Below are 19,291 nucleotides of genomic sequence, written 5' to 3' on the forward strand. Positions count from 1 at the left end.
TCCAAAATATCTGCTATATCTTGCTGGAATCCTACAAATTGAGCTTCAGTGGAATAACCTTTCCTAAAACTGAATTGCCTTCTATCGAACCAGTTATTAATATTGCAAACATGTCTAATATAATCAGAAAGAATGCCTTCCCAAAGCTTACATGCAACGCATGTCAAACTTACTGGCCTGTAATTTTCAGCTTTATGTCTATCACTCTTTCCTTTATATACAAGGGCTACTTACAGCAACTCTCCATTCATTTGGTATAGCTCCTTCAACGAAACAATAATCAAATAAGTACTTCAGATATGGTACTATATCCCACCCCATTATCTTTAGAATATCCTTAGAAATCTTATCAATTCCAGCCGCTTTTCTAGTTTTCATCTATTACTTCAGTTTCGCTATAGAGCTCATCTGGTTTTATCAGCACCACATCCAGGATATTTTTCTCTCTAGTTGGTTCCGTCACTTTCTAAATCAGCTGTCCTTCCCATATTAGCTTATTTGCCATTTGTTGGTCATGCTTCCTGTCGTTCGCATTTCCTTCCCAAATGACATTTGGTAAATTAAGATCTCCCACTACAATCACATTCCTTTCCATGTCATTTCCCACATAGCTGATTATCTTATCAAATAATTCTGAATCCGTGTCAGCACTACCCTTTCCTGTTCTGTACACTCCAAAGACATCAAGTTGCCTATTATCTTTAGAAATGAGCCTTACACCTAGAATTTCATGTTTCTCATCTTTAACTTTTTCGTAGCTTACAAATTCTTCTTTCACCAGAATGAATACTCCCCCTCCCACCATTCCTATCCTACCTCCACGATACACACTCCAGTACATGTTATAATTCTCATGTTTAGGTCCATATTGAAATGTACAATGAAGTCAAAAAGAGATCACAGTCCCCACAAGAGCATTCGTTGGAGAGTGACTCTAATGATACCCTATCCAGGGCCCTTTCTTCTGTTTGTGACATCAAGCAAACAGAGAGCGGAACATTTTTGCTCCCCTCTCTTACAACTGGTGCTAGATTTGTTCCATACTCAGATTCTGAAGATCAAGATGAAGATTTTGAAAATAATAAGAATGGTTGTAGGAAAAGGAAAAGAAATACTCTTTTGTGGAAGAAGAATGTGAGGAATGTAAAGTTATTAGGCAGAGAAGAATGTGTCTCTTCAGCTGGTAAGTTAGTTGGTAAGCATGTCCTTCATTCTGAATGTAGAAACTGCAGAATGAAGTGTTCAACAAAGGTAACTGAGGTTGAAAGACAGCAAATATTTAATGAATTTTGGAGCGCAGAGAAGAGTTGGGACCTTAAAGGACAGTACATTATTTCCCTTGTGGAGGAAAAGCCAGTTATAAGGCATAGGCCACGATGTCATGAGGCACAACAGCAAAGAACAGCAACAAATATTTATCACTTAAACGTGTCAAACAATAAAATCCCCACTTGTCAAGGAATGTTTTAAAATACACTGGGGATAAGTATTCAAATGGTGAAAACTGCCTTGAAAAAGACCAGTGGGTGTGGTATGATTGAAGTTGATGGAAGAGGTAAACACACGCCATCAAATAAAATCTCAGAAGAGCTTTGTTCTGACATTAGAGCACATATTGACAGATATCCAGTTTATGAGAGTCATTACAGCAGGGAACGAATGAAGAGGAAGTACATAGGAAGTGAACCGAATCTATCAAAAATACATTCTTTATACTGCCAAGAATGTACCAAGGAAGCAAAAATAGCAGCAAAAGAATGGTTGTTTCAAAAAATATTCTATAAAGAGTATAACATCGCTTTTAAGTTGCCACATAACGATATGTGTGACAAGTGCAATGAATATAATATCCAGATAAACCAACAATTGTCCACATAACATGAGATATCTGAAATTATGGAAAGGAAAAAAGAACACTTAGAAGAAGCCACCCGCCGCTACAAGATGAAAGCAAATGACAAGGAGACTTGAGGCGAAAACAAGAAAGTCATAATGGTGGACTTACAAAAATGTTTACCGACACCACATCTAACAAATTCAGAGTGCTACTACCTCAGGAAGTTATGAACACTAAACTATACTCTATATGATTCCACACTCACATAGTCCTATTGCATGATGTATGATGAAACCTGTGGAGGAAATGAGATGGCTTCATGTTTCTTGAAATGAGCACATAATCTTCTAACTGATGAAACACATTTCCTCACTGTCTGGTCAGATAACTGCTCAGGTCAGAACAGAAATCATCAAATGATTATCATTTACTTCTGGCTTATTTCAAAATGGAAAAATGTGCAAGTTATTAACCACAAGTACTTGTTGCGTGGGCACACGCACATGTAAGTGAATACTGTACACAGCATTATTGAAAGGAAGAAGAAAAGAATCGAGACACAAAACATCTTCACTTGTAATGATTGGATAAACTTAGTAGAGGAAAGTGGGGAAAAAATCAAAGTTGAAAGAATGTGTTTGGCAGATTTCAAAGATTTCTTGGGTTTTTCAAGCAAAGACAGCAACATGATTGTTCTGAGGAAGAAAAAGACCCTGGGAGAAAATGCACATATTTCTGAAATGGTTCAGATCCAGGTGAGAAAAGACAAACCATACACCCATCAGTACAAAACTTCATTCCAGGATGAAATGTTCAAAGAAGTTGATTTGAGGAGGAATACCATAAGTGCCATCCCACAAATTCTTCCTGTGATTAAAACTGTTAAGAAGTCAATTAGTAAAGAAAAGTATAAGGATTTGTGCACCATTTTGAAGTGCGTTCCAGAAGAATATCACTCGTACTTCAGGAATTCCAAGACTGAAGAATCTGTCACAGCAGTCTACCCTGACTCGGAATAAAAATTGCCTGGTTAGCAGTTTTGGCTCATGATCTATAAACTTTAACATAAGCGCAGTAGCGCTTACTGCTGTACTGAATTTTCTTGATGTTTTCTTCCTTGTGATTTTTATATGTTTATAATAAAGTCAATGTGAAAGGAGTTAGCACTATAATTTTATAGTTTAATATGTCTTTCTCCTATCCTAAGTCCTCTCCACATAATGACGAACAGATATCTTAATTCCACAAAAGTATTTAAAAAATGAGAGAATAAAAACCTGTCATCACAGTATTAAGTACAAATGCCTATGATTATATAAATGTAAGATAAATGTTATTTCAGTCTTTTGTTACAACCTTGTAGGGAAAGTAGTGTGTAAAAATTCATTTTCTGGTTCTACTGTTAAAGTTACCATTTGGACTTAAGGTAGTCTCGTTCTCAGGTACAGATATTTAGTATCTGTTTTAGGGTGTCAAAGGTTGTTGATTTAAGTGCCACATAGACAGGAGTGGAGCACTGTTGTCAATTCTCTGCTCCCGATCAGAAAATGTACTGTAGTTACTGACACACTGCTAAGGTTAAGATCTTCAATACACTGAACAATACGGCAAGCTTTCTTCTAGTAACTCTCGTCTCCAGGGGTATTTTCCTGCTTTGTAGTCTGCCCTGATTCAAGAACACTGATGATCAAGTTTTTAGTTTGGTTTGGTTTGGTTTGTGTTGGGAATGTTTTTGTAGGAACCATAGCACAAGCGAGTGAATATTTCCTTTTCTGCCCATCGCATGGCATATTTATTTAGAGCGAGTTTTACATGTGCTAAGAAATCTGTGCTCTCCTTAGGAGTACAATATTTTGTTTTATATAAACTTCATAATAAAAATGTTATTAGCTTTACATCCCACTAACTACTTTTACGGTTTTCGGCGACACTGATGTTCCGGAACATAGTCCCGCAGGAGTTCTTTTATGGGCCAGTAAATCTACCGACACGAGGCTGACGTATTTGCGCACCTTCAGATATGACCGAACTGAGCCAGCATCAAACCTGCCAAGCTGGGGACCCCACTCTGATGGGGAAATCGCCCAGGGAAAAGAATGAAAAGTTAATAAAGCAATTTTGATTTCACTTTATTTCACTGGAAAATGATGAAGTGCAAATCTTTCACAAATGATGTGGATTACATGATGGGCTTCTGCGTATATAAGAAGTAAAAAATATACAAATATTGTATATCACGAAGAATTAACGGTCTGTAACAGGCCTCTTTGCAATCCACGCTTTGATGGCAGGAATTGCGTACACCTTGTCGGCGACAGCTTGGAGGTGCGGATATTTCCCAACCACATTGTCTTCTGCATAGAAGTTGAGAGTTTCATGTAAGCCAGCGAAGTGAACATCTGCCCACGTGAGCTGCAATCAAAAGAATACAACACACACATTAAAAGTGCACATAAGCGGTTAAATTTATCCAACTAGCAATACTGACACATTGAAACCAACAATACAATTTCGCTGAGAGGATATGGGGACCATAAGAAGCAATGTATAAGAATTTAGGGGCCATTTCGAGCTGTAAGGTTCCGAAATAAACACAAAAACAGCTGGACATGAACAGCGTTGGTGACCAGCTGAGACGAGCATATTACCTTGAGCTGGCAGTTAACACATGTTCCTTTGTGAGAACAGTCATTAATCTGGCTAATTTTCTAGGGTTTACATGAAAAAGGTTTCTCTTCTTCTCATGAAATAACTTCAGAAGAAAGGGAGATGAGTCAACATGTGAATTGCTGTGTGGTTTCCGGAGAGGCATGGTGCAGGTCTTTTGATTTGACCCCATAGGCGACCTGCGTGTCATGATGAGGATGAAATGATGATGAAGGCAAAAAAGGGGAATTAACCAATTATGTTTAAAATTACCAACCCTGCCGGTAATCGTACCCGAGACCCCTGTGACTAAAGGCCAGCTCGCTAACCATTTAGCCATAGAGCCAGAAGTGGTGCAGCTTTTATCAGGCACACCCCCAGTGCAGGTGAGCTGCATGTACATACCAGCCCACCTGCCATTCTTAAATTTCCGGTAGTACCGGGAATCAAATCCAGGCCCCCGAGGATGGCAGCTAATAACAATAACCGTTACCCTACGGAGGTGGACAATTGAAAATCATCCCATTGGTTTCAGCATTGTCTGGGAGTCATGCCTGGAGATAAATACTGATAGTGAAAGTGACAGTCAAAGCAGCAACACCTCATCTCCACACCAGTGCAAGGTACGAGAGGTGTTACGGTTCCGAATTTGATTTATGTCAATCGAGTGAAGCGACGTCACAGTTACTTGACATATCTACCAGTTACAGTCCACAGAAGAAAATGAAACACACAGTAGATCTTGTGTACAAGAGGAAAGCTATATATTTATGGTTAAATAGTGGGGGGGCTAAGAAGTGGCTTTCATTAACCACTGTTCGCATTTTTGTATGCTGACGTCACTACAACAACTACAGAACTACAGAACCAATTAGAATCTACGTCATTGTCCTGTTTGCTAATATACGGAATCAAGGTGTTTACTATTTACCATGAATGAAATTAAATAGTATGCATTAAAACGTCAGAGAAGTACAATGTTATACCATACAGATGAAATTCGAATCGTAGTGGCCGTGACCGAACAAAATGTATCTTTTAAATTGTTAGCACCAACACTTGGAACAAGTGAGAACTGATTTTAGAAGGCTGGTGAGAAAATCCGCGGATGCAATTTCAAGAAACGAAGAGTTATTTGGGAGGTATAAAATGAAATGGCATATGGCTTTTAGTAACGGGAGATCCCAGGATGGGTTCGGCTTGCCACGTGCAGGTGTTTTGATTTGACACCCATAGGCAACCTGCGCGTCTTGATGAGGATGAAATGATAATGAAGACAACACATACAATTATGGTTAAAATTACCGACCCTGCTGGGAATCGAACCCGGGACCTCTGTGACCCGAGGCCAGCACACTAATCATTTAGCCATGGAGGCGGACTTTTGGAGGTTAAACATCAAATTAACCAGAAGAAAATGAAAGAATACCAATAATATACGTTGACACGTATAATACATATGTAATTTATTAGATATAAAACCGAGAACATATTCAACAGAGTAATTGAATTCATCCAGAAAGCTAGAAGAAAGGAAAGGAAGAAGCTACTTGTATGAAAAAGGTTTCGTTAGGAAGCATCTATTAAGAAAAGGCAATCATATAGTAGATACCATTGAATTAAACTATGTAAAGTCACGTCAGACATATTGGTAGTCTGTATAATAACTCAGACGTAGATGTTTATCTAAACCAACATAAAACAATACTGCAATACAAGAAGGCTTTGCATTTGACAAAATGTTTTCGTTAATGTTTTCTTTGAATTTGTATTTCCTAAATGCACAAAAGTCCGACATGATGGATCTGTAAATCGAGAATGGGGTTGACGACCAGAGGAGACCAGCCGACTTGACAGGCAGACGAGAGCTCGATTCCCACAGAACAGATGCCAGATGACCGAGCCCATAACATCAAAGGAGGAGCAGTGCAGCTGATAGTGTAACTGGACCAACACCAATCCCCGCAGACGAATACAGAATAAGATATGTTGTCAGAATATTATCAAGTGAGTTTCATGTTTCCTTTGTATAATATAAACTGTGCATATTTGTTTGGAGAGTAATTGGTCGTTATATCTTCATAATATAATTCAATATCGAGCAGTTTTTCGCAAGTGATCTAAAATGTGACATGTTTAGGAAGGTGATGGGTAGTCTTCAGCATGAATGATGTTTCTGAAGACAGGGAAGTGACCATATAATAGTATAATGTTATGTCAACGGTATCAGTCAATCATAATAAACCACACCATTAATGAAAATAGGCCTATATGGTGAGAACAGAGTGTGATAGGTAGTAATATTGAGATGTAGGATATCAGGTTCATAAAGATAAATCATTTATCACCATTAATAAATCAGTGTAGGTTAGATATGGATGCATATGTATAAATAAGGAACATATTGGCAGAAATGAGAGATAGATATTGATCCGGGAATGATTGTTTTTGAAAAGTGAATTGAAATATGCGTTACTTTGAATTAAATAAGAAATATTGACATGTGGTGTGGTAAAAATATGAAGAGAAGTACCGGTATGAGAAAGGAAGTGTGAGATGGTACAATATTGATATATGAAGGAAAGAATTGATGAATTGTGATAATGATGCAAAGAAATAAGAGGAAGGATTTATATGTTAATAAATAAAGAGTAGCTTAGTGGCGCAGATGCGGATCAATGGTAGATATTGTGGTGGTAATGATGTTTACACAATGAACAATCCATATCACATCATAAATGGCAACATGATACGGTATTTACGAGCTATTGATAGGGATTGATCATCAAAATACATCCTGATATGCATGATTTTCACTCAAATGGTGATTTTAATATAAAATTCGGTCTATTAAGGTTATTATAGCTAACATAACAAGCTATTAGTGACATGCACAGTCTTAGAATTTTCATCCATGGTATTCCCTGTAAACCTACACAAGATTGACTGGATTTTATGAAATGATATACTAGAGTTGCAATTTAATCAAAAAGCTACCATAATTAAATAGGACAAGTTCACTCATTTTCAAAGTAGACATTGAATGTATTGGTGATTATTAGTAATTTAGTAGATAGCAACTGATATGTAGCCAAGGAATGCCACACAGGGATGAAACTAATCTTATTCTGTATGCATCTAATTTGAAAAAAAAAAAAAACATCTAAAAGCATTCATTCTTGACATCAGGAAGTGAGTTCATGATCAAATGAGAGACATTTTTGTTAAGAAGATTAATTAATTAATTGAAATTATTCCAATCCATGCAGATTTGTAAAAATGTGATCCATTTTATTTTATCATGAGGTGTTAAAGCAAAGTTGAGTTAACCAACCTTTCAATGAATATTGTGACAATTCCTACGATGAAAAAATGTTGTTGATCAAATAAATTTTGAAGATAATATTTCATTTCCATCATTATATTTTAATTTATCCATCATATTTATTTTCTTGAATAAATGATAATTAGTAAAATATAATTTATTATCATTTATAGATTATCAGTATAGTATGTAAGTTATGATTATGGCAGTGTTAATATATAAAACAGTCACCGTAATTGACAAGCGATAGAGACGTCTGCCAGATGTATCTTGAACGAACGAAAGCGTTGCGATGAGCATTCTTCTCTGGATTCATGTTAAAAATACATATTATTCATTGCAAACCCTGAGATGCATACCGACCCTAACCATGGATTTTTCTTTGATGCCAAGAGACTGAGACTCGAGAATCGGCGTAGTCAATAAGTTCCTTTGAACACAAGAAATTGATGTACAAAAATCACATTTTTCGCTTTGCAGAAACAAGAAGGTTGAAGCAGAATGTTTGCGAAGAAGACCTGCAACTGTGCACCTTGGACAGATGAAAAGAGACCTCAATAGGACAAAGTAATTTCAGCACATCTACTTGTTGGCTGAGATGCTTCCAGAAAAAAGTACCGAATCAAAAGTAGAAAAATCATGAATTTAGTATCCCACGCATACCTGAAAGAAGAAGATAAAATCGCCAAGAAATGTGTGGGAGCAGCTACAGAGTGATTTTTAGATTACACACCTTCTTCATTATACAATACAGATCAGAGTGGTTCCGTACACGAACTAAAAGCGAAAAGGACTCTATTGTTTGTTGGTGCAAAATACAGAAGCAGGTGCTCAATCAGTTAGTGCATTTACCCATTCGTACACAATTATGCCTACTGTTCGTATGACCGGTACAATTTTCCCGAAATTATAAATTGTACCACAGGAGACAACTGGAACTTTTGGTCCGAGAGTTTTGAAAGAAATACTTCATTCCGAAAATATAATTACAACACCCACAAAATTAGTGAAAATTCGGATAAAAGAACTAAAGTATTGGTTTAAAGAAGCTTTCTTCCCAATTGCAGAAGACAGTGATTGCTACTGCTAGATTCTCAGACTACATAGTGTTAAATGCTGCCTTGAAGATATTCCCCCTCGCAAAAGTATAGATGTTCCCCAGATGCCTCCCGGCACTACAGGGAAAATACAGCCCGTGGATAAGTTTTTCACTGTTTAACAGAAAGGCTTACTATATGAGCTTGTGAAGACTTCCGGTTTAATGTTTATCAGAGAAACAGCATATTGTACTTAAAATGCAATCCTTCATTCCTTTTCAATTTTCTTCTCCATGGTTCAAGGAAATGATAAAAAACTCATGGTTTGCAACCAATTACTCAACGGAGATATCTTCAAACAAGTAAGGAAAGCTTGTGGTGTTAAAGTACATGTTCGTTGTGCTTGGTGCCAGAAATATTTTAGCTTTTATCATGCGATTAACACACCTCATTTAGATTTCATATTCATTCCCTAACATTAAAGCGACCTTGGCACGTGGTGACCTCCCAGTTCGTTCTATCTCTCTGCAGCACAACTCCAACTCCACTCCGCTGTGCGCCACACCAGCAAGATATAAGGTTGTCCAGTAGCTGCATTTTTAGCACGGAATTTAAATCAAGATTTCGACAACGTCCAGTTCGAAATAGCAGCTAAACTTTTGTAGGCTACATAGCTATTTTATGGTTTCCTCATCCTCTCAGTGAAAATGAATCATCAGTTTCTATATGACCTTATTGATAGTTCCCTTCTAAGACACACATTATTAATGAAGAACAAATTCTTCACCAGAAGATTTAAAATCATTACGTTAGCAATTTAATTGATTGTAGTTACTGTATTACACCACTAAATGAAACATTAAGCCAGACAGTTATATCAGAAGACTAGACAATGGACTATGATTTGTAACACTGAACATTACGACATTAACAAACAAAGTGGAGGAAATTGTGGATGTGATTGGAGGAAAGGAAAAGAGATATATTATGTTTGGCAGTGACAAAATGGAAAGGAGAAAGTAATAAAGAACTTAGGAATGGTTTCTGGCAGTACTGAAGTGGAAAGGAAGAAGGAAGGGATAGTGGAGTAGGAGCAGTAGTGAGAAAGGGACTGAAAGTGGACGTTAAAGGAATAAGTGACCGAATTATGAAATTAAAATTATTTGTAAAAGGAATGATCACGGAAGTTCTTCAGGTGTATGGCCATCAGGTAGGTTGCACTCAGCATGAGAAGGAAGATTTTGAGGATTTAACTGCAGAAAAAGCTAAATGGCAGCATATTTTAGTCATGGGAGTTTAAATACCCAAGTAGATATGGACAGGAGGGGATTCGAGAATGTGCTGGGTCCAGAAGGTGGGGGAAAGAGGAATGATGAAGGAAGGAAATAACTGGAGTTTTGCAAGCGGAGTAAGTTGATGGTAGGAAACTCGTAGTTTAAGATGAAGGAGAGCCACAAGAAAACATAGTATAGCAGGGATTGGTCACCGAAATCAGTTGTGGAATATATGCTCAGAGATGAAGAGGAACATCACAGATGTGAAGACAATATGATCAGTGGCCTTAGAATATGGCCATCGGCTATTGGCAATGAATCTCTGAATACTGAAAGAAAAAAAAGTACAGAAGACCATGAAAGGAAATGGAAACTGAAAGAAAAAGAAACCAATGAAGAGTATCAAGAACTAATAAGAAAGAAATTACCAACAGATGAACCAAGGACAAGAGAGGAGGAAAAGGAAAGATTCAAAACTACATTAGTAAAAGCTTTGGAAGCATGTGGAAGGACATGCGAAAGGAAGAAATTGAATAAGACATCATTGTGGAATTACAGAGTGAAGGATGCAGCAGAGAAGAAAAAAACAAGTCCTTATGGGTGTGGTTCCAAGAAAGAACACCAGAGACAAGAGAAGAATATACGAACAAACAGATGGAAACTAAAAAAGTAGTTAACAGAGGAGAGGAGGAGGTGGATGGAGAAGTGGCCACAGATAATGGAGGAAGATAGGAAAGGCAATCAGAAAGTATTGTTTGGAATGGTCAGAAATAAAAGGAAGTGTAGGCAGAGTGAAGTGGACAGAATGGAGGATAAAGAAGTAACCTAGTGGAGAAAAAGGAAGAAAGTAAACTAATCTGGAAGGAATATTTTGATGACCTACTGAATGTGGCTGGATTAAGTGAAGAAGATCATATTGAGGAAATTGATGACAGATGCGATGAGAAAATGGAGGAGTTAATCTGGGCAAAAGTGGAGGAAGCTGTGAATAACATGAAACTGGGAAAAGCACCAGGAGCGGATGCGTTAAGTTTGGAGATGATAGGAGCTGCAGGGGAAGTGGGTATACAGAATGATGTGGGTAGTGTGGAATGAGAAAAAAGTACCAGAAGATTGGAAGAGGGGTGTGATAGAACTCATCTTTAAGAAAGGAGACAGAAGAGAATGTCAGAACTACTGTGGTATAACCATGATGTGTCACTGTGCCAAGATATATGGAAAAGTACTGGGAAAGTGAACAAGAAGCTATGAGAGTAAAAGCAGTAAGTGAACAGATAGTGACATGGGTGAGAAATATGCATGATGGAAGCGAAAGCTGTGTCAAAGTCGGAATGAAAGAACTGGATGGTTTAAGTTAACAAATGATGTAAAACAAGGAAGTGCTCTCTCACCTCTACTATTTATAGTGGTGATGGATAATATAATTCAGAAGGTAGCACAGACCATTGGAGAGAGAAGAATGAAAGCAGTGTTGTTTTCAGATGAGCTTCTAATATGGGGATACAGTGAGAGTGATGTGCAGGAAGAGTTAAATATATGGGAGGCTGTTGTGTCATCTTATGGAATGAAGTTCTCAACACAAATGAGTGAAGTTCTGGTAATAACACAAAACAAGAACTGAATGTACAATGCAATGACATTAGGACGGGTACTGTTGAAAAGAGCTGAAAACTTTAAATAGCTGGGAAATGTATTTGAAAAAATGCAGGAAAAGGATGGAAATCAATAAAATATGAAGGTGTGCAAATGGATTCTTTAAGAGTGTGAGAGGGTGTAGCGGAAAAGGGATGTACCACAGAGATGTAAAGGAATTTCGAAAGGACTTATTTTGACATTTGGATCAGAAACACGGATGGTGGAGAGGGATAAAAGTGGAAATGAAGTTTCAGAGATGTCGAGTAGGTTTAACAAGAATGGACAGAGCAAGAAATGAGAGAGTTTGGGAAAAGGTAAATGAGGTACCCCTACAGGAAAAGATAGAAAAATCAAGGCTGCAGTGGTATGGAATGTTAAGAGAATGGGAGAAGAGATGATACCAAGAAATATGTTATAAATGGGTTGAAGGGAAGGAGACCTCGAGGAAGACCGATGCACAGCTGGCTGAAAGGTGTAAAGAAGAGCATCGAGGCAAGAAGAGAGAACTAGACGACAGTGAGAGAAGAGAAGTGGTGGATGGAGAGGCTTATGTTCCAAGCAGACCCAGCCTGTGGTTGGAAACTGCTCCTGATGATGATGAACACTACATGGTTCAGTATGGATGTGAAGGAAACTAGAGCTCTCTTCAATTAGTCTTTACAAACATGAGGCAGCAAATGAAGTAATGTACTGGTTCAGTGTGACAATGAATAGAAGTGATTTGTGCTGTGTACTATGTGGTGGGAAACAACGTGAACTGGCACATCTCTATAATTATAAAAGGAAGTGTTTGTCTGTCTGTCTGTGCGTGATGCCCAGCAAAATCTACAGCATGTAGAGATCTGAAATTTTGATCATAGGTAGATGGAAAGGTGTCCGAATTCACCTCGAAGCCGGAATTTTCATTTTCGCTTTCGTTGGTGAGTTATGAACGAAAAACCATCGGAAAACGTGCATTGGGATATGACAATCCAACGTGCTGTCACCAAGATTAAATGCATCGAGTCGCTGTCGCTAGGCAACGTGCATAGAGATAGGTAGAGAACACAATATTCAAGGAGCCATTTTATGTCCAGGACGTAGGAAGCTGTTTTTGGTCTTATATGGTGTGAGGTCATATGACGGTGTTGATGATGATTCGTCCGTCACATCGGGACGTTAAGTCTTGAGCTATTCGAGAGGAGTGGGCATATGTGCCGGCGCCGGGTTTCATCCTCTTCATTCTTGCTATCATGCCATTCATTTCTTTCAACAAGCAACTTTTATAAGAATTACCCGATGTTCTACACATTTACAAGTCAATCGACTACACGGCAGAGCTTCGAAAGACTTGGAGTCACCTGGAGTACCCTCGAACATCTTAGAGCGGATGATTGTGGCACCAATTATCCTTCTTAAGAATAAGAATCCTGCCCTCTGCAATGAACACGACTCTGAAACTGATGACTAATATTATTGAAGCCATTCTCATGATTGGGCATGCCGCGAGCGAAGTAATATTCATTCCTCGGATTCGAATAATTTCTTCGGATATACAGTTTAAGTTTAGATCTCTGCAGTGTTCAAAATAAAATATCTCTGTGTAATAATAAAGCAAGCATAATCTTCTTCTTCTTCTTCTTCTTACTGAATATAAAAATGTATGTATGCATGTACAGTGTGTGTGTGTGTGTGTGTGTGTGTGTGTGTGTGTGTGTGTGTGTGTGTGTGTGTGTGTGTGTGTGTGTGTGTGTGTGTGTGTGTGTGTGTGTGTGTGTGTGTGTGTGTGTGTGTGTGTGTGTGTGTGTGTGTGTGTGTAAATGACACATCTCCTCCTAAACCACTGGAGCAATTTCATCCAAACTTGGTACACTTATGACTTTTTATCTGGAGACGAGCACTGTGGGGGTAACCCATCCGTAGCTCCCTTAGGGGTGGGGGGTCAGGGGGGGCAAGGTATAAAAATAATCGAAAAAAGTGCCGAATCCACAGTTTTCGGGGTCGCTGAGATGAACAGTGACACTCCCCATTTTTCAAATGTCAAAGTTCAGCTCCCTTTCGCATGGGGGCGGGGGAGTGATATATAAAATTAAACGAAAATAGTGTCGAATACATAGTTTTCGGGGGTCGCCGAAGTGAATTGTATACTCTGGATTTTTAGTATCAGGAGACAAACAACGTGGGGATATGAAAGCCCAGGAACCCTTAGGGGCGGCGGGGCGAGGGGGGGGTCAGATAAATTAACGAAAATACTGTCGAATCCATACTTTTTGGGGTCGCTGAGATGAATATTGACACCCCGGAATTTTTTTAAGTTCAAGGTCAACCCCCTTTGGGGTGGGGGCGAGGGGGAGTGATATATAAAATTAAACGAAAATAGTGTCGAATACATAGTTTTCGGGGTCGCCGAGGTGAATTGTACACTCCGGATTTTTAGTATCAGGAGGCAAACAACGTGGGGGTAAGACAGCCCAGGAACCCTTAGGGGCAGGGGGGGGCGAGGGGCTGAGATATAAAAATAATCGAAAATAGTGTCGAATCCATACTTTTCGGGGTCGCTGAGCTGAACAGTGACACTCCGGATTTTTTTAAAGTCCAAGTTCAGCTCCCTTTCGCATGGGGGCGGGGGGGGGGGGGAGTGATATATAAAATTAAACGAAAATAATGTCGAATACATAGTTTTCCGGGGTCGCCGAAGTGAATTGTATACTCTGGATTTTTAGTATCAGGAGACAAACAACGTGGGGGTAAGAAAGCCCAGGAACCCTTACGGGCGGGGGGCCATATGTGAGCCAAATTCTATGTTTGAAGCTGTCGCATAAGTATCTGAAAAGTAATGCACTGTGTGAAAATCTTACACAAATTTCACCCTATTCAACGTTTCTAAAACATAATGAATTGTGGTAGACAAGTGCACCTGTCGTTATCATCACAACTCCACAACTCGCACTTTACATTGGAAACAAAGTCTGCGGAACTCCTTATGCTTTTTCTCGGATAACGCCAATTTACATGCAATTTAAAAATTATTATTCACTTCATGTACAGTAATTTACTTCGATATCCGTATTGTAACGGTTCAAATCCCGTTACAAGATGATATCTGTATTTTTATTATTGTATGATTTTATCTGTATTTTATTATTATTATTATTATTATTATTATTATTATTATTATTATTATTATTATTAATATTATGTCAGTATTATTATTATGTTATCTGTGATATTGTTACTATTATTGTAATTATCAGTCTTATTTAATTCGACTTTGCAATGCCTGTTTCTTGCAAGATTGTACTTAGACGTATGCCTATATATACGTATGTGTAGAATAACACTCAATACCTGTACAGTGAGAGTTTCGATGTATCAGATGTGGAAGTGACGTTGTTATATTGCTATACCACTGGCGATTCTGCCAAGTCATCGCCACTCCATGGCTACGTCATCTTATTTATTTAGTTATGCGCTCAGAGAGTCAGCCGCCCCGGGCTATTTCACCACTGGATGTAATATCTGTCGCGTAGGTGGGAGTATGTCATTGTTATTTCTGGAGATTACGTAGCTGTGTCAACCAACGTCTATAAAAGGTGGGTGCATATTGTAGCGTCAGTCATTAGTTATACGGATGCAGTACAGTGAAGAAGTCTACTAGATCAAGAGGCCTTAGTTGGTCAGTCAACCAGTGTGAACGAGAGATGGTGAAGACTCAGTGAGCCATTAATTATTGGTCATTGAGAGAGTGAGACCAAAAGGTTGGTCCGTCACTTAGTTGAAGACACGGACGCAAGGGCTTACCATGAAGTCAGAGAGGGCAACCCTGGACCTGCCAAGAGGTAATACCATATTGACTTACAAAGAAGTCAGATGATATGGAGAAGAAGCAGTCACAAAGATGTATCACCAAACTAGGCGTGACACATCTACAGTAAACACCAGATCAAAGGAATACGTCGTAATTGCACTAAAAGTGTTGAAGGTACAGTCAAGTGAATCAGTGAGGGAAATATTTCGTATAAATTGTTAAATGTCCGTTCAAGAAGAATTCAAATTCATGCCTAGTTTCTTTCAGTTGCAATGTCATAATTTCATATTCTCATCTGTTTTATCGCAACAAGACTCACTATTTTTTGATATATTATTTAAAGAATATATATTGTTCTATCAAACGAATTCATAGTTTTATTTCAATGAAAGTAAAATATCTTAACCTCAAAATTAATGGGGAGACCGAACGCCAATCTCCTTTTCCCAGAAACTATATGGTATATTGTCAAAAGTAAGCTTATTACCCCACACCCTAGAGATAGTCAAGAGTCTCATTCTATTATTGCTGCACTGAGTGGCAGCTGGCGCCCTTCAAATAACGTATGTGTAAGTAAGCAGGTAACAAGTAAGTGTAAGTACAAGGTTCGACGAGTGTGTATTTTATATAATGAATATTAATTTTCAGATTTTCCATTTTAAATGCAGATATTAAGATTTTTCAAGTTAAATGCAGATTTATGTATGTTTCAAAATGTAGTCAGACAGTTAGGAAAGTAACAGTATACAATCTGGAATACCGTAGCGAAGCACGGGTACAATTGCTAGTATATATATAAGGAGATGATCTTGACGGTGACAAGTTAGTTATTGGGAAGAGTGATTTGAGAGTTACTGTTAAGTGAGTTGTTGGAAGAGAGTTGCTGGGTAGTAAACTGACCGCATCTCGTGTGCCTCTTTGTGGATACTTTACCCTCTACGCTCATATACAGAGTTCACGTCATTGTCCACCACCCTGTATACGGACTCCGTTCAGTGTGACTGTGAACCTCTCATATACTGAATTAAAAATATCAATACAATAAAATACATACCTTGCCACCAACAAAATATCCTCCATTTTCTTTGACTCTAGCATCAAGTTTGCTGAGGAATTGTGGTACTGTCTCCTTTAGAGCAATCTCCTTTTTCTTCTGCCTGATTGCCTCATCCGGCTCGTAGTAATATGCTACCATAACTGGAAGAGAGAATCAACACTGCTGTTATCTGTAATGCCTCAGAGTGCATGAAGAGGGATACAATACTATGTAAACAATCTCATGTCACAAAATACAGGATTATACTTAAGCTCCACAGAGTATCGTGAGTGCATAGATATGCCCTTTATATTTTCACTTAGGTGAAAACAGCCTACCTCTATTATATCTTCAACTAGTTCCTTCTCCTACTCATGTTTCTCTCTTTCCGCGTAATTCGGTAGCTTTTAACAGGTAATCTCGGCAAGACCTTTTGAATGTGGTTAATGAATTACTGTCCCTGACACGGAATGACAAGGAAGACTCAAACAGGTCACATTAAATATGTAAACGCGGCAAGCGGGAGTGTTTACAGGTTTGAAAAGAGAAGAGAAAGTAAATTTAGAGGAAATATGCTGAGATGTGTTGGTTAGTACTTTGTGTATTAAAACTAGTATGTAATATTTACATTTTATATCAGGTTTTAGACAGTTAAATGCTTGATAGTAAGGCGTTGTATGCACATCATCGCTAGAGTTAACAATGAACCTAAGGCAAGAGTTCAAAGCTCGCTGCAGTTTCATCCTTTGTTCATTAGTTTCATTCTATAAGGTGGAATACGTGTACTGTGGCTCACACGTAGGAACTTCCGAGAGCCGACAATAATTGCTTGTGTTTTCGATGGATTTGTGTGAATTTTTGTTTGATCGTGCGTATTCGGTTAGTTGTTTCAAGTCAGCATTTACGCTTTGCCGACCATGTGATAATTCGTTTATTCTGCAGTATCTCTACCGTGTGATTCAGCCGCCCTTTCCAATATAGTTTTATGTAACCTGCAATATTAATTCCGTCCTGAAAACATCTGACCTGCCGGTATGGTCAGACAACACAACCGGATATCTTGGTATTTACCACCTCACCATGACAGGACGCCGTAATATCAAATACAGTAGAGATAATACGCGACACTGAGCGAGATATCGAGGGACAGCTACTGGAGCTCACTCTAGCGGATAGACCTGAACAGTACCGATTCTCTCATAAGAGCACGTGTATTTTTATGTGAAGTTTTTGGTGTTATTTATGCGTTTTCAGTGAGTTGACATAAATAAATAGTAGTGTGTGTCATTCCTTGATATCTCCTCTCAACATACGGGGAAAGGTATATGCTGTGTTTGGCTGCAGTAATTACGAAGAAGAGAAAAATGCGCGGTCGTTCTTCAGGTTCCCTCGTGACAAGGACATGTAAGTAATATTGTGTTTGCATATATATATTTCCAGTGACAGAGATTTTTATAGTACTTCATAATCTACTGACCTGCTCGACCCATATTTTAACTGGCATAAAATGTAATACGCAAATCTATAGTGCAACAGTTAACCTTCAATACCGATGTGTTGTTGTAGGTGTGATCTGTGTGTTTTGAAATGTCACAGAAGTGATTTGGATAAGGTGTACAAGAAAGAAGGGACGTTACGCTTATATAAGAATTATAAGATCTGTTCAGATCATTTCCAGGCCAGCGACTTTAGAAATCCTCGACTACACAGCCAAGGGTATGCTATATTTGTACTCTTAATTGTACGTAAATATTCCTCAAAGCATCACTATCGACAACATTTTCATACTTTTCTTTGTTTCATCCCTCTTCTCAAAATAAAGGCGAGATTTTATATATTTTCTTTCTGTTAGTAGGCTTCATGTTATGAGGAAAATTGTCCGGCTTTTAAATGTTAATTCATTGCATCATGTGTGTAAGGAATGTGCCGATATTTTTATTGACAAGCGTGTAAATGTGATGATACAATGTTTTTTAAATGAGAAAAAAAGACAAATCCAACCGTAAAAGTTCAGGCAGGAATGCTAAAGCTAAAAAAAGTAATGTATAAATGAAAAATCAAGCCATTTCACAGCAGCCCATTTCATATCTTGTTTATGTGTCTAATTTCAATCTTTGAATAATAACCTTTTAAATAATTCTTCATTCATTTATCCAGAATTGCTTTAGCAACTTCGAAGTTAATATCTCAATCACACGTTCTTTCTGGACGTAATTTATTTATCCATTTCTGTATATACATCTCCATTGATATCTGAATTTAGCGCGATTTCTTCAGGTCAAGTCACTACGAGTGCCATCGTCGAATTGTCTCCCATTTTAGCAAGGTGAAATCCGTAAGTGTCGCGTATTATCTCTACTGTATTTGGTAATATCATACTCGTATTAAACACTGGAAGGCATGTGTGTGCCTTCTAGATCATATGAAAGTGACAAACCGGCGAAACACTAAATTGATATTGTGACCGCAGTAAACCTAAGATGCACATTTTGCCATATGAAACCGTAGCGTACTTGTTAAAAGCGCGGCGGAGGGGGCTTACGTGTGAGGTGGGAGGTTCGAGTCCGGAGCGAAGTTTCCATAATTCTTAAATATTTCTTTAATACGTACCGCGTGTTATGTAAGAACAATACCCGATTTCATGCAATTTGTGTGTGAATGAATGTGTCTGTGGCCCTAAAAAGGGCCGATTAGTTAGCAGGCCGGACACATAT

The 19,291-nt window shown here is 38.3% G+C and overlaps 1 protein-coding gene across 1 annotated transcript in view; it reads right to left on the bottom strand.

The window, feature by feature from the left end:
• Positions 1–3,945: 3,945 nt before the first annotated feature.
• Positions 3,946–19,291, bottom strand: part of LOC136878739 (glutathione S-transferase-like) — a 48,882-nt gene continuing 33,536 nt past the window's right edge. The window contains exons 3-4 of the mRNA XM_067152196.2: positions 16,596–16,738; positions 3,946–4,249 (exon numbers count right to left, since the gene is read on the bottom strand). Coding sequence (XP_067008297.2) covers positions 4,082–4,249; positions 16,596–16,738 — 311 coding nt within the window. The 3' untranslated portion in view covers positions 3,946–4,081. The remainder of the gene's footprint in view (positions 4,250–16,595; positions 16,739–19,291) is intronic.

The sequence above is a fragment of the Anabrus simplex genome, chromosome 8 (genome assembly GCF_040414725.1).
Source record: "Anabrus simplex isolate iqAnaSimp1 chromosome 8, ASM4041472v1, whole genome shotgun sequence".
NCBI lineage: Eukaryota > Metazoa > Arthropoda > Insecta > Orthoptera > Tettigoniidae > Anabrus > Anabrus simplex.